The following is a 15,779-nucleotide window of genomic DNA, read 5'->3' on the forward strand; positions in this document are numbered from 1 at the left end:
TAATAATATTAATAATAATAATATTAATAATAATAATAATAATAATAATAATTAATAATAATAATAATAATAATAATAATAATAATAATAATAATAATAATAATAATAATAATAATAATAATAATAATAATAATAATAACAAGAATAATAATAATGATAATTAAAATTATAATAATAATAATAATAATAATAATAATAACAGATCAACTGTCCATAGCTGTATTATACTACTAACATGTCACAAAGCATTCATTTCTTTGCCCCATTCAACAAATATGTATTGAATGCCTACTATAGTCTGGTCACTAGTGATACATGGTGAATAAAATATATCAAATCTGTTATTAGAGCTTATGTCTAGTTTTCATAAAAAAAAAAACATATTGTTCTCTCAGAAACATATTCATTGATTGAAGTGGCATGGACTGAATATTTAAATTTTCAACTGGTTAGCCTGGTATCATATAGAACTCAAAACATTAATTCTACATAGGTTCAAAAATATAGTTTCTACAGTGGAAAAATCTCACTAAAATCATACTGCAAATTAAAACTGAAATTTAAAAGCAGGGAAGCCAGCCCTAGCCAGTTTGACTCAGTGGCTAGAGTTTTGTCCCGGGGACTGAAGGGTCCAATGTTCCATTCCCAGTCAGGGCACATGCCTGGGTTGCAGGCTTGATCCTCAGGAGGGGCATGAAGGAGGCAGCCAATCAATAATTCTCTCTCATCATTGATGTTTCTATCTCTCTCTCCCTTCCTCTCTGAAATATATTATATACTAGAGGCCCCATGCACAAAATTTGTGCATGGTTGGGGGGGAAGGGGTCCCCTTAGCCGGCCTGCACCCTCTCCAATCCAGGACCCTTCGGGGGATGTCCGACTGCTGGTTTAGGACCTATCCCGGGCCTAAACCGACAGTCGGACATCCCTCTTACAATCCTGGACCACTGGCTCCTAATCGCTCACCTGCCTGCCTGGTCACCCCTAACTGCCCCCGCCTGCTGGCCTGATTGCCCCTCCACTGCCTCTGCATGCCAGCCTGATCACCCCTAACTCCCCCCCATACTGTTCTGATTGCCCCTAACTGCCCCCTGTTCAGTTGTTTAGTCGTCCCTCACTAACCCCTCAGCCGGCCTGGTCGCCCCATGCAGCCTGCTGTCCTGTCATTTGGTCGCCCCTCACTAACCCCCCTGCCAGCCTGGTCATAGGCAGCCATCTTTGTGAGGGCATGAGGGTTAATTTGCATATTGCCTCTTTATTATATAGGATAGGATTCCCTTTCTTACACATTACCTAGTAAAGATTTGCTCATCCGCCGAAACCGGTTTGGCTCAGTGGATAGAGCGTCGGCCTGCGGACTGAAAGGTCCCAGGTTCGATTCCGGTCAAGGGCATGTACCTGGGTTGCGGGCACATCCCCAGTAGGAGATGTGCAGGAGGCAGCTGATCAATGTTTCTCTGTCATCGATGTTTCTAACTCTCTATCTCTCTCCCTTCCTCTCTGTAAAAAATCAATAAAATATATTTAAAAAAAAAAAAGATTTGCTCATCCTACAAGCGCAAATTCATTCTGTAGTGTCTATAAATCCTTCTGACTTACTCAGGTGAAATCATCTGTTTCTGTTGCTCCCATAGTAGTTTGTACCTCCTTCTAATGTAATATTCATCATATTGTATTATAGTTTTTCTCATTTCCTTCAGTGGACTTCGGCTATCTCCTATTACATACACATTGTTTGGCAGGTAGATGCTCAATATTTTTTAATTAATGAATAAATATATTAAATTCTTGAACCTTTTTCCATAGGTGCTGCAGACGATTACAATAGAATTGGTTCTTCATTATATGCTTTAGGAACTCAGGATTCTACAGATATATGCAAGTAAGGATTCTGATTTTTAAAAAACAGTAAATATAGCCCTAACCGGTTTGGCTCAATGGATAGAGCGTCAGCCTGCGGACTGAAAGGTCCCAGGTTCGATTCCAGTCAAGGGCATGTACCTTGGTTGCGGGCACATCCCCAGTGGGGAGTGTGCAGGAGGCAGCTGATCGATGTTTCTCATCGATGTTTCTAGCTCTCTATCCCTCTCCCTTCCTCTCTGTGAAAATCAATAAAATACATATTTTTTTAAAAACATAGCTATCAGATATCTTCAAAAACTACTCCAACTTCATTGTTTTCCATTTAAATCAGCCTTTTGTCTCTTTGGATGTGATTGTTTTGTACTTCTGTAATAATGTGAAGGTATGGGTTTCATTTAGTATTATGGAGCATATTACTAAAGAATAGCAATACAAAGTTTTTAGGTTTTATTGTATGACTTAGACTGTTATCTAAAAATGGGAAGATTTTCTGTAACAACAGATTTCAAGTAATTTGTTATGGGTGGAAGTACAAAGATATTTTTGTTAAATGAAGAAAATAAGACCATTAAATATTACTGTAATGAGGCAAGAATGTTCATTATTCATTTGGTTTGGGGCATTATGTATTCTCTGGACATTTGAGAAATAGAAAGTTATTTAAAAGTAGCTTCTGATTAAATACTTTTCTCTTCCAGATTTTTTCTCAAAGTTTCAGAACTGTTTGATAAAACGAGAGTAAGTACTGTTACTTAACCTTTGATAATCCACACCTCTGCATACAGCTGTGCTTAACTTATTTAGCTTTATTGAGGAAGAAGAGTTGTGCAACAGATTTAGATGTGAAAATTGGAGAGTTTTTCAGGAAAGTTGGTTTTTGTTACAGCCTTTTGGTATTTATGTAGATGTCTGTATTCCATCAGAAAACATGTTTATCAGAAGACTGGGTTTATTTTCATGAAGAATGACCCTTCCCTGGGACTTTGTAAGCTAGAAGGTTAGATTCATTGTACCTTGACCAAGACTATATTGCTTTTGATCCCCCTTGACACATTGATTTAAAGTGAGTTGTATCAAATATACAACTGCAACCTAGCTGGTTTGACTCAATGGATACAGCGTCAGCCTGCGGACTAAAGGGTCCTGGGTTCGATTCCAGTAAAGGGCACATGCCCAAATTGAGGGCTCGATCCCCACTAGGGGGCATGCAGGAGGCAACTGATCAGTGATTCTCTCTCATCATTGATGTTTCTCTCTCTCTCTCTCCCCCTCCCTTCCTCTCTGAAATCAATAAAAATATTTTTTTTTAAATGATATACAGTTTAAAAATATACACACACACACAACTGCAGAAGGTTTCATTCATGGTAGTAGTAATTTAATAATGACATAATCTTGGTTTTCGAGGATTGGTCCTAGATAAAATATTTAACATTTTTATCACTTGATAGAATAATGAAAATGTTTATTAGATGATTAATAGTATTTAGCTGAGAGTGGTAGTGTCTAGTCCATTGTAGAAATCTGATTTCAACATGACCTTTTTAATTGAGTGATAATGTAGCAGAGACGAGTAAAAGAAAAGAAGATATTCTCTCACAAAGGAAAAAGTTTTTAAATATATAAATGTCGTTATACTGGGGTCCATATAGCCCATTATTCTGCCCTTGCTATTTGTACAAGTGAACATTTTCTAGGAAGATAGGTTTTTTTGTGTGTGCATTTACATCATCAGAATAGGGATCTGTATCAAAATAGCCTTATGTCAGATCTTTTTTGTTATTGTTAATTCTCACCTGAGGATATTTTTTCATTGATTTTTTTTTTTTTTTTTTAGAGAGAGTTGAAGGGAAGGAGAGGGGCTAGAGAGAGAGATACAGAAACATCAATGCGAGAGGGACACATCCAACAGTTGCCTCCCTTGCACACCCCAACCATAGGCAGGGGTCAAACCTACAATCCAGGTATGTGCCTTTGACCAGAAATCGAACCAATGACCCTTTGGTGCGTGAGCCGATGCTCTAACCACTGTGCTACACCGGAAAGGGCTATATGTCAATTCTTTTTTAATATGTTTTTATTGATTTCAGAGAGAGAGAGAGAAACATCGATGAGAGAAACATTGACCAGCTGCCTCCTGCATGCCCCCTATTGGGGATGGAGCCCGCCACCCAGGCATGTGTCCTGACCTAGAATCGAACCAGCGACCTCCTGGTGCATGGGATGGCACTTAACCAACTGGACCACACCGGCCTGGCTATGTGTCAGTTCTTTTAGAAGCAGATGTCAAGATGGGATTAGATGTGCAAGAGATTTATTGTGAGGATCAAAGAGGAAGGAGCGAGAATAGACAGGAAGAGCCTACAGACCACAATGCAGGTCTACACCTGTGAAAGAAGAGGGCAGAGGAAAGAGGACTAAGTAGGAAGAGTTCCAAATTGTAGCAGAGTTCTAAGAATGTTCTGTCCAGGTCAGAGAGGAGGAGTCTTTGAGCCAGAGTTGCCCATTAAAGGAATTCTGCATCAGGCAGAAGTGGACTGGCACTACTTCCTACTGTGCTTTGTCATTGTCTGGGTACAGCCGAGACAAGAAGGGGAGGATGGCAGATTGCCTTGGTACGAAGCTGGTTCTGGATCCAGAGAAATTGCAGTTGAGACTACCAGTCAACTATGCTCCTTGGAGTAAGCAGTTTCTCTTGAAGGAGATCTGAGTGGTGATTTCCATAGCCACCACAATCCTTATTTCTTTTAGTATTTGTATGGTATTCTGGTTATTCTTGCTGTGTAACAAAGCATCCTGAACCATTTTATTATGCTAATGAATTCTTTGGGTCAGGAATTCAGAAAGGGCACATCCCTGATGGCGCGCTTCTGCTCCATGGTGACCTCAATAGGGAAGATATGAAGGCTGGGGACTGGAATCATCTGAAGGCTCTTTCACTCATGTCTGGGGTTGATTCTGGCTGTCAGCTGAGACTTCTGTTAGGGCTATTAGCTGTAACACCTACACATGGCTTTTCCAAGGAATTGTTGAGGCTTCCTCACAACACAGTGGGTAAGTTCTGAAAGTGAGAATCCCAGCCCAACTGGTGTGGCTCAGTGGTTGAGCATCAACCTATGAACCAGGAAATCATGGTTCAATTCCCAGTCAGGGCACATGCCCAGTTTGCTCGCTCGATCCCCAGTGGAGGGCATGCAGGAGGCAGCCAATCAATGATTCTCTCTCATCATTGATGTTTCTAGCTCTTTCTGTCCCTTTCTCTCTGAAATAAATTAATTAATTAAGTGGGCATCCCTAATGGTGGGAAGTGGAAGCTGCTAGTTTAATAAGACCTAAGTCTGGAAATTGCCACAGTATCACTTCTGTGTCAGTCAAGCAGTCTCAGAGCTCAGATTCAGGGGAAGGGTACATGCCTTACTTCTTAATGTAAGAAGAGCCTTGTTTAAAAGCATCCAGCATCCATATAGCACAGTGATGGCGAACCTTTTGAGCTCAGCGTGTCAGCATTTTGAAAAACCCTAACTTAACTCTGGTGCCGTGTCACATGTAGAAATTTATTGATATTTGCAACCATGGTAAAACAAAGATTTATATTTTTGATATTTATTTTATATATTTAAATGCCATTTAACAAAGAAAAATCAACCAAAAAAATGAGTTCGCGTGTCACCTCTGGCACGCGTGTCATAGGTTCTCCGTCACTGATATAGCATGTAATCTCAATCTGTCTAAATTGATATATCTCCATCATTTTTGGATATTCTTTGTGTCTATGCTTTTATCTATTGGGTTACAAAGTTTACTATGTTTATTTCTCCATAAAGTAATATTATTTAGAAACTTCAGAACTTTGTATTGAAGTATATTATACATATAGGAAACAGCACATATCAGAAGTGTACTTTTCAATGAAATTTTTGTTTAACCTTTATTGTTGAGAGTTTTACAGATGTCTGCCCTTTACCTCCCAACCCACCTGGTTCCCTCCCCATCTCAGTGAAATTTTACAAATTTAACACATCTATGTAATGAACACCCAAATCAAGAAAGAGAACATTACCAGCAACCCAGATGCCCTTCCTAGCTACCAACTCCTTTAAGACTAACCACTATCCTAGCTTCTAATAGCATAGATTAGTTTCATTTTCATATTTTCTATAAATGCAGTATGCATTCTTTTGTGTCTAGTTTCATTTAGTCAATGTTACGTACATAAGATTCGTCCATGTCGTTACATGTAGGTGTATTTCCTTCACTCTTACTACTGTATAGTATGCTATTGCAAGGATATACTTAAATTTATCTGTTCTCCTGTTGGTAGAGCATTTGGATAGCTTCTAGTTTGGAGCTCTTTACAAATGGTACTGCTAAGACCATTCTTGTATATCTTCAGTTGAACATAGTGCACTTTTCTGTTGGGTGTACATAACTAGAAGGGGAATTGGTGGGTCCCATGGTATCCATGTGAAAAGATTTTGTAGCTACTGCCAAACTGTTTCTGAGTGATTGTAACAGTTTACATTCCCACCAGAAGGAATGAGCATTGGGTTGCTGCACAAGCTTGTAATACTTGGTACCATTTTTATTTTAGCTATTCTGGTGCATGTGCAGGGTTCTTTTTATTTTAACTATAGTTATTTATACCTTTAATTATTTACAGTAATTAAGAAAGAAAACACTGAGTGTAGAATATAAGTGATGAATAAATGCCAATTTTCTTCCCCTTTTTCAGAAAATAGAAGCACGAGTGTCTGCTGACGAGGACCTCAAACTTTCTGACCTTTTAAAATATTACTTAAGAGAATCTCAAGCTGCTAAGGTAACTTTATTGTTGATTGGAGTGTTTTTGTTTTTTTGTGGTTTTTAAAAATATTTTTATTGACTTCAAAGAGGAAGGGAGAGAGAGAGGGAAACATCAATGATGAGAGAAAATCATTGATTGGCTGTCTCCAGCACTCGCCCTACTGGGGATTGAGCCCGCAACCCGGGCATGTACCCTTGACCAGAATCAAACCCAGAACCCTTCAGTCTGCAGGCCGACACTCTATCCACTGAGCCAAACCAGCTAGGGTTGTTGATTGTTTTTTTTTAAATGAACTATTTAACAAAAAGCCATCTCTTTATAGTTGTTAGACTTAAGATTGTCAAAGATGATTTATCTCTTGATTTTAAATTATATTTTCTTATCTTTCTTTCTTTAATTTATTGATTTGAGAGAGAGAGGAAAGGAGAGAGAAACATGGATTTATTTTTCCACTTATTTATGCATTTGTTGATTGATTCTTGTATGTGCCCGACTGGGATTCGAACCCACAGCCTTGGCTTATCGGAGCAACACTCTAACCACCTGAGATACCTGGTCTTGGCTAAAGTATGTTTCTAAGTCTGATTTTTAGAAATTGTAAGTCAGGGGTAAATAAAAATTTCCTTGGTAAACTTCGGGTATAACATAGTCTAAAACTTTTTTTATGAATTTGGTTTACTTATTCCAGAAAAATGCCTGCAAAGACAAAAGTAAAACACCCAAATAACCCAGCAGGCGTGGCTCAGTGGTTGAGCTTCGACCTATGAACCAGGAGGTCACAGTTCAATTCCTGGTCAGGGCACATGCCTGGGTTGCAGGCTTGATCCCCAGTAGGGAGCATGCAGGAAGCAGCCGATCAATGATTCTCTCTCATCATTGATGTTACTATCTCTCTCCCTCTCTGCAATCAATACAAATATATTTTTAAAAAATAACAGTTGTATAGCTAAAGGATTCCTAATTTGGTCTATATAAGTCCGCTCTTGAAGGTGAGAGAGAGAGATCCATAAAACAAGAATAGGTTTTATTTTAAGGCAACTCAAGTTTCCTTTTGGAAGTCTGCTTAGGTACAAGACTAAAACTTACTAGTCAAAAACATGTTTAGCAAAAACATCTTAAAAGCACAGAAAAGAGGCATTGAACAAACCAACCTCAGGGGTACGAGGGTTAGGGGGTAAGCAATCCATAACAGGACTTGTGTGCATGCATATCAGCATAACCCATGGACACAGTCAGTAGGAGGGGTGAGGGCATCTGGTGGGGGGGGTGGGAACAAGCGGGGAGAAGTCAATGGGGGAGAAAGGATTCATATGTAATACTTTAAACAATAAAGAATTTTTTTTAAAAAGCATAGAAAACTTAGTGACTCAAATACTCCAAAATCAATGTTAATTTATCAATTGATATATTGCACAGAAAATTCTCATTTGACCAGTGGTGCTTTGAACACCATTCTTTCATTTCTTATTAAATTATAAAAAATTCTTTTAAATTTGAGGACTTGGGTACTTGCAAATATACCATCCATATAAAATTATTTTAAATCAGATTGTGTCTTATAAACGCTTTACATTGGATGGGCTAGGATAAAATGAATTGGTCACTTTTGAAGACTTTTAATTTATTATAATATATAGTTGTTAATAGAAAACCTTTAGAACAGAACATCACTTTAAAAGTAAATCCAAATTTTTTTAGTAATCATAAGAAAGAATTGAAACTTGCTGTAGCCGGTTTGGCTCAGTGGGAACCGAAGGGTCCCAGGTGTGATTCAGGTCAAGGGCATGTACCTCGATAGCAGGTTCTTCCCCGGCCCGGGCCCTGGTTTGGGTACGTGCATGAGGTAACCCATCTATGTGTCTCTCTCATCAATATTTCTCTCTGTCTTTCCCTCTCTCTTCCACCCTCTCTAAAAATCAGTGGAAAAAATATTCTCGGGTGATGATTTTTTTTAAAAAAATGTAAACTTAATTGTAAGAATAAAAAACACACACACTACAATTGCATATCACCATACTCTTTAATTAGAATGACTAAAATGGAAAAATTCTGACAAAAATTATAGCAACTGGCCCTGGCCGTGTGGCTCAGTTAGTTGGGGGTCGTCCCGTACAATGAAGGGCTGCTGGTTCGATTCCCGATTCCCGGTGTGGGGCATGCAGGCGGCAGCTGATCAATGTTGGACTTTCACATTGATGTTTCTCTCTTCTCCCTTCCTCTCTCTCTAAATATCAATAAACTATTTTGAAAAATTATAGCAACTGGAACTTTCACACACAGTAGAAATATGATGCAATACTTTGAAAAAGTGTAACAGTTTCTTTAAAACGTAAGCATAGACTACCCTATGATCCAGTAATTTCAGTTTAGATATTTTAAAGCATATGTCCCCACAGATGTTCACATCTGCTTTATTTGTAATAGCTGAAAACTGGCAACAACAACCCAAATGTCCACCAACAGGTGAGTGGATAAACCAATTGTGGTAAAGCCAGCCATACAGTGGAATGTTACTCAGCAATAAAAAGGAATGAATGTCTCATTCAAGCAGCAACATGGATAAATTTAAAAAGATGGTGAAAAAAGCCAAACTATAGAGAACGTAGTTTATACTAGAGTTCACTCTGTGTTGTACATTCTGTTGGTTTTAACAAATGTGTGATGACATGTACTCACCGTTATGAGTGTCATCTGGAATAGTTTCACTGCCCTAAAAGTCCTCCGTGCTCCACCTATTCATCCTCCTTCCTCCTAACCCCTGTTGGTCTTTATACTTGTCACCATAGTTCTGCCTTTTCCAGAATGTCATATAGTTGGGCCTTTCAGACTGGCTTTTCCCATTTAGTAATACGCATGTAAGTTTCCTCTATGTCTTTTCAGAGCTTCATAACTCATTTCCTTTTAGCACTGAGTAGTATTCCATTGTCTGGATGTACCAAGGTTATTTGTCCACTGACCTACTGAAGGACATCTTGGTTGCTTCCAAGTTTTGGCAATTATGAGTAAAGCTGCTATAGACATTCATGTGCAGGTTTTGGGTGGACATAAGTTTTTAACTCTTTTGAGTAAATACCAAGGAACACAATTGCTAGATCATATGGAAAGAGTGTGCTTAGTTCTGCCAAACCGTTTTCCAAAGTAGCTGTTTATTTTGCATTTCCGAGAGTTCCTGTTGCTTCTCATCCTTACCGGCATTGGGTGTTGTCAGTGTGGATTTGGCCATTCTAAAAGGTGTGTGATGGTATCTCATTGTTCCAATTTGCATTTCCCTGATGACAAGTGATGTGAAGCATATTTGTCATCTGTGTATCTTCTTTGGTGAAGTGTCTGTTTTTAAAATTGCCCTTTGGCCGATTTTTAAATTGAATTCATTTCCTGTTGTTGAATCATAAGAGTTCTTTGTATATTTTAAGTAGCAATCCTTTATCAGATATGTCTTTCGTAAATATTTTGTCTTAGTCTGTGGCTTGTCTTCTCATCCTCTAGACAGTGTCTTTTGCATAGCAGAAACTTTTTTTATCCTTACAAGGAAATGTTTTTATTGATTTTTAGAGAGAGAGGAAGGGAGAGAGAGAGAAACATCAATCGGTTGTCAACCAGGGATCAAACCTGCACCTTTTTGGTGTACGGGATGAAACTCCAAGCAGCTGAGCCACCCAGCCAGGGCTGCATAGCAGAAAATTTTAATTTTAAAGAACTCCACCTTATCAATTATTTCTTTCATAGATCATGCCTTGAGTGATCACCAAACCCAAGATCATCTGGATTTTCTCCTACACTATCTTCTAGGTGTTTTATAGTTTTACCTTTTACATATAGGTCTGTGATCTACTTTAAGTTAATTTTCGTAAAGGGTATAAGTTCTGTGTATGAATTTATTTCTTTGCATGTGAATGTCCAGTTTTCCCAGCACCATTTGCTGAAAAGATTTTTCTCCACTGTATTGCCTTTGCTCCTTTATCAAAGATCAGTTGACTATAGGTCTAGTGCTGGGCTTTATTTTGTTCTATGGATCTATGTGTCCATCTTTTTTTCTACCACTACCACACTGTTTAGATTATTGTAGCTTTATAGTGTAAGAAATAAGGCGAGCCCCCAAATTCAGGGGTCCTGGTAGAACACAAAACATACTCGGGAGCCAGGCAGCAAGGCAAACATCTTTACTTCTACATAGAAGGATGCGCAGCACATGGTCTAGAACAGCGGTTCTCAGCCTATGGGTCGCGACCCCTTTGGGGGTCAACAGACCCTTTCACAGGGGTCGCCTAAGACCATTGGAAAAACACATATAATTACATATTGTTTTTGTGATTAATCACTATGCTTTAATTATGTTCAATTTGTAACAATGAAATTGGGGGTCACCACAACATGAGGAACTGTATTAAAGGGTCGTGGCATTAGGAAGGTTGAGAACCACTGGTCTAGAAGCACATGCACACAGAGCAGGCTGTCTACTTGGCTTTTTAATTCTGACGCACATGACCTGTCCCTCACTCTTGATTGGAGCTCAGGCGCACAGTCTTTCGATTGGCTAATTTGAAGGGAGGGATTGACCTTTGCCATTTAAAGATGGCGGCCAACATGGCAGCTGCCTAAACTGTTCTTTGACAGAAAAAGTTACTTGTTTGTTCTCACAATAGTAAGGCTACAATTTCAAGTAGGTAATGTCGGTCCTCAGAGTTTGTTCTTCTCCTTTAATATTGTGTTGGTTATTCTGTGTCTTTTGCCTCTTCACATAAACTTTAGGACCATTTCCTTGATAATTACAAAAAAAAAGTTTTCAGCTTTTACAAATAAAGCTGATTTGAATCTAAATCTCAAGTGGGAAAGAATTGATTTTGACAATATTGAGTTTCCCTATCCATCAACATGGAATATCTCTGCATTTACTTAGTTCTTTGATTTCTTTTATCAGTTTTTCAGTTTTCCTCCTACAGGTTTTGTATATATTTTGTTAGATCGATACCTAAGTATTTTATTTTCTGGAGTGCTAATGGTATTGTATTTTTAATTTCAGATTTTATTTGTTCATTGCTGGTATATAAGATAGCAGTTGACTTTTGTTTATTAATGTTATATCCTACAACCTTATTATTCTTATTTATTAGTTCAGGAGAGGTTTTTTATGTGTTTTTTCTTTTTTCAGATTTCTACATAAACAGTCATGTCATCTATTTCTTCCAAATCTGTATACTTCTTATTTCCTTTTCTGATTGCATTAGCTAGGACTCCCAGTTCAATGTTGAGAAGGAGTGGTGATATTAGACATCCTTGTGTTGTTCCTAATATTAGTAGGAAAGTTTATAATTTCCCACCATTAAATCTGATATTACTTGTAGGTTTTTAGTAGATGTTTTTATCAAGTTGAGGAAGTTCCTTCTATTCCTAGTTTTCTGAGACAGTCAATTGATTGTTGACAAGGGTGCTAACAGTATAGTGGAGAAAAGAAAAGTCTTTTCCCTAGCTGATTTGGCTCAGTGAATAGAGCATCGGCCTGTGGACTGAAGGATCCTGGGTTCGATTCCGGTCAAGGGCATATGCCTGAGTTGCAAGCTCGGTCCGACTTGCAGGAGGCAACCAATCAATGATTCTCTCATCATCAATGTTTCTATCTCTCTCTTCCTCTTCCTTCCTCCCTGAAATCAATAAAAATATTTTTTTTTAAAAAAAAAAGGGAAGACTTTAACAAATGATATTGGACAACTGAATAGTCACATGAGAAAGAATAAAGTTGGACCCCTCGCATCACATATAAAAATGCACTCAAAATGGCCCTGGCCAGTGTGGCTCCCTTGGTTGGAGCATTGTCCTGTGCAGTCAAGGTGCATGGAGAAGGCAACCAATCCATGTTGATCCATGTTTCTCACCTCAGTGTCTGTCTGTCTCTCTCTCCCTCCCTCCTCTCTCACTCTCCCTTTCTCTAAAATCAATAAAGAAAACATATCCTCAGATGGAATTAAATATCCTATATAATAAAAGGCTAATATGCAAATTGACCAAACAGCAGAACAACCGGTCACTATGATGCTCACTGACCAGCAGGGGGCAGGTGCTCAGTGGAGGAGCTGCCCCCTGGTGGTCAGTGTGCTCCCACAGGGGGAGCACCACTCAGCCAGAAGCCGTGCTCACGGCTGGTGAGCACAGCGGCAGTGGCAGGAGCCTCTCCTGCCTCTGTGGCAGCACTAAGGAGCCATCAGTCGGACATCCCCCGAGGGCTCCCAGACTGCGAGAGGGACCAGGCCGGGCTGAGGGACCCCATCCCCCCCAAGTGCACGAATTTTGTGTACTGGGCCTCTAGTATATATATAATCTATCTATATAAAACCCTAATATGCAAATCAACCCAATGGTGAAACGACCAGTCGCTATGACGTGCACTGACCACCAGGGGGCAGACGCTCAACCCAGAAGCTGCCCACAGGCCCCCACCAGCGGCGGCGGGGGATGGGGCCGGCGAGTGAGCAGCACCAGGCCAGCCAAGGCAGGTGCAAGTGGGGGGGCCCCCTGATCGCCCCATCAGTCGCTCTGTGGCCCATGGCAGAGGGTGGGGCCAGCGAGCAGGCAGTACCAGGCCAAGCCGGGTACAAGTGGGGACCCTGATCACCCCACCAGTCGCCCCACAGATCCAACCTGATCGCTGGCCAGGCCTAGGGACCCTACCCATGCACAAATTTCGTGCACCAGGCTTCTAATTTAGCCATAAAAGGAAGGTACTGATTCATGCTGTAACACAGATGAATTTGAAACTTTATGCAAAATTTAAAAGGCCATATGGCCAAACCGGTTTGGCTCAGTGGATAGAGTGTCGGCCTGCGGACTGAAGGGTCCCGGGTTCGATTCCGGTCAAGGGCATGTACCTTGGTTGCGGGCACATCCCCGGTGGGAGGTGTGAAGGAGGCAGCTGGTCGATGTTTCTCTCTCATTGATGTTTCTAACTCTCTATCCCTCTCCCTTCCTCTCTGTAAAAAAATCAATAAAATATTTTTTTTTTTTAAATAAAAGGCCATATGAAAGTCCAGCCGGTGTGGCTCAGTGGTTGAGTGTCAACCTATAAGCCATACACTTTTTAATGACATGTCCAGAATAGACAAATCTGTAGAGAAAGAAACCATTAATGTTTGGAGCGGGGGTTGAAGATGGAGAGTCACTATTAATGGATATGGGGTTTCTTTTGGGGGTGACAACAAATAGTCTAACATTGATTGTAATTATGGTTCAACAACTCTGTGAGCATCCTAAAAGCCATTGTATTGTGCATTCTGAATGAGTGATCTATGTGGTATATGAATTATATCCCACTAAAGCTGTTATTTAAAAAAATACAAGAGTAGCTGGCATGTGGTATTCACAGTGTAAGTGTTAACTCTGAGGAAGATTAGGTGGAAGTGGTGGAGGTGGTTGAGTGTAGCTACTAGAAATGTGCAGCATCTATTATTGTAAAGCATTCTCTTTTATAGGATCTCCTCTATCGAAGATCTAGGTCACTAGTGGATTATGAAAATGCTAATAAAGCACTGGATAAAGCAAGAGCCAAAAATAAAGATGTTTTACAGGCAGAAACGTCCCAACAATTATGTTGTCAGAAATTTGAAAAAATATCAGAGTCTGCAAAACAAGGTACTGTTACATTATCCTTTAATTAGGTAGGTATGTTTTACACTAGTATGTAAATAAAATAATCCTAATTTCTTTTGTTCACAGAACTTATAGATTTTAAGACAAGAAGAGTTGCAGCATTCAGAAAAAACTTAGTGGAACTGGCAGAGTTGGAACTAAAGCATGCAAAGGTAATGTCATAAAGGGTTAACAATTTCAGGAACTTATAATTTACAAAGGAGTCAGTTATAAAACTGATTCCAAAGGATATGTAAGAAATATTACTGAATTGAAATTAAATTTTCCACATTTATTTCACTCCTTTAAAATATTTGGTTTTAGTATTATCCTCTTACAGAGTTTTTTACAGCTCTTAAGTTCTTTCTTGTAGTTAATATAAAACTTAGCGCAAACCTTACAGTAAATATTAAAAGAGAATCTTAGAATTGAGAGAGATTTCTTAAGTGATGTCATTCAAACAAGAATAATATCTATAATGACTGGTGGTCAGCTCTGCAAGACTCTGGTATCTAATATAGAAACCAGTATCTTTTTTTTTTTTTTTTTTTTGACTAGTTGTTTAAAAAATAAATCTTTCTCCTGGTTGGTTTGGCTCAGTGGATAGAGCGTTGCCCTGCGGACTGAAGGGTCCCAGGTTCCATTCTGGTCAAGGGCACATGCCAGGGTTGCTGGCTCGTTCCCCAGTTGGGGGCGTGCAGGAAGCAGCCAAGCAATGATTCTCTCTCATCATTGATGTTTCTATCTCTCTCTCCCTCTCCCTTCCTCTCTGAAATCAATAAAAATTAAAATATATATTTTAAAAAAATAATAATAAACCTTTCTGCCCTGGCCAGTTTTTCTCAGGGGTTAGAGCTTTAGCCCTGAGACCGAAGGGTCAGATTTGATTCCCAGTCAAGAGCATGTACCTGGGTCGCAGGTTCCATCCCCAGCTCTGGTTGGCGTGTGTTCAGGAGGCAACCAATCGATGTCTGTCTGTCTCTCTGTCTCTCTGTCTCTCTGTCTCTCTCCCTCTCTCCCTCTCTCCCTGCCTTTCTTCCACTTTTTCTAAAAAATCAATGGGGGAAAAAATAGAAAATAAAAAATAATGGAAAAATATAAAATAAAAATTAAATAGCCCTAACTGGTTTAGATCAGTGGATAAAGCGTCGGCCTGCGGACTGAAGGGTCCCGGGTTCGATTCCGGTCAAGCCCTGTACCTTGCTTGCGTGCGCATCCCCAGGAGGGGTGTGCAAGAGGCAGCTGATCATGCTTCTCTCTCATCAATGTATCTAACTCTCTATTCCTCTCCCCTCCCTCTCCTCTCTGTAATCAAATCAATATATATATTTATTTAATAAAAATAAATTAAATAAAATAAATAGATAGAAATCCTATGCTTGAGTATTGATTAACAAACAAATAATCTATCTATATATATACATAATATCGCTAGATAAATATCTTTATATATATATTTATTGAGTCAGAGAGGAAGGAGAGAGAGAGAGAGAAA

General features: G+C 39.3%; 1 protein-coding gene across 5 annotated transcripts in view; it reads left to right on the plus strand.

Moving 5' to 3' along the window:
• Positions 1 to 15,779, plus strand: part of SNX6 (sorting nexin 6) — a 53,896-nt gene that overhangs the window by 34,807 nt on the left and 3,310 nt on the right. For 4 of the 5 annotated variants that reach the window (XM_006085840.3, XM_023751522.1, XM_023751523.1 and 1 more), the window contains 5 exons: positions 1,807 to 1,882; positions 2,562 to 2,601; positions 6,596 to 6,682; positions 14,128 to 14,287; positions 14,372 to 14,457. In XM_006085840.3, coding sequence (XP_006085902.1) covers positions 1,807 to 1,882; positions 2,562 to 2,601; positions 6,596 to 6,682; positions 14,128 to 14,287; positions 14,372 to 14,457 — 449 coding nt within the window. The remainder of the gene's footprint in view (positions 1 to 1,806; positions 1,883 to 2,561; positions 2,602 to 6,595; positions 6,683 to 14,127; positions 14,288 to 14,371; positions 14,458 to 15,779) is intronic. The other variant, XM_014453322.2, reaches the window with a different exon arrangement.

This window comes from Myotis lucifugus, unplaced genomic scaffold (assembly GCF_000147115.1).
Source record: "Myotis lucifugus unplaced genomic scaffold, Myoluc2.0 scaffold_22, whole genome shotgun sequence".
In the NCBI taxonomy this organism is placed as follows: domain Eukaryota; kingdom Metazoa; phylum Chordata; class Mammalia; order Chiroptera; family Vespertilionidae; genus Myotis; species Myotis lucifugus.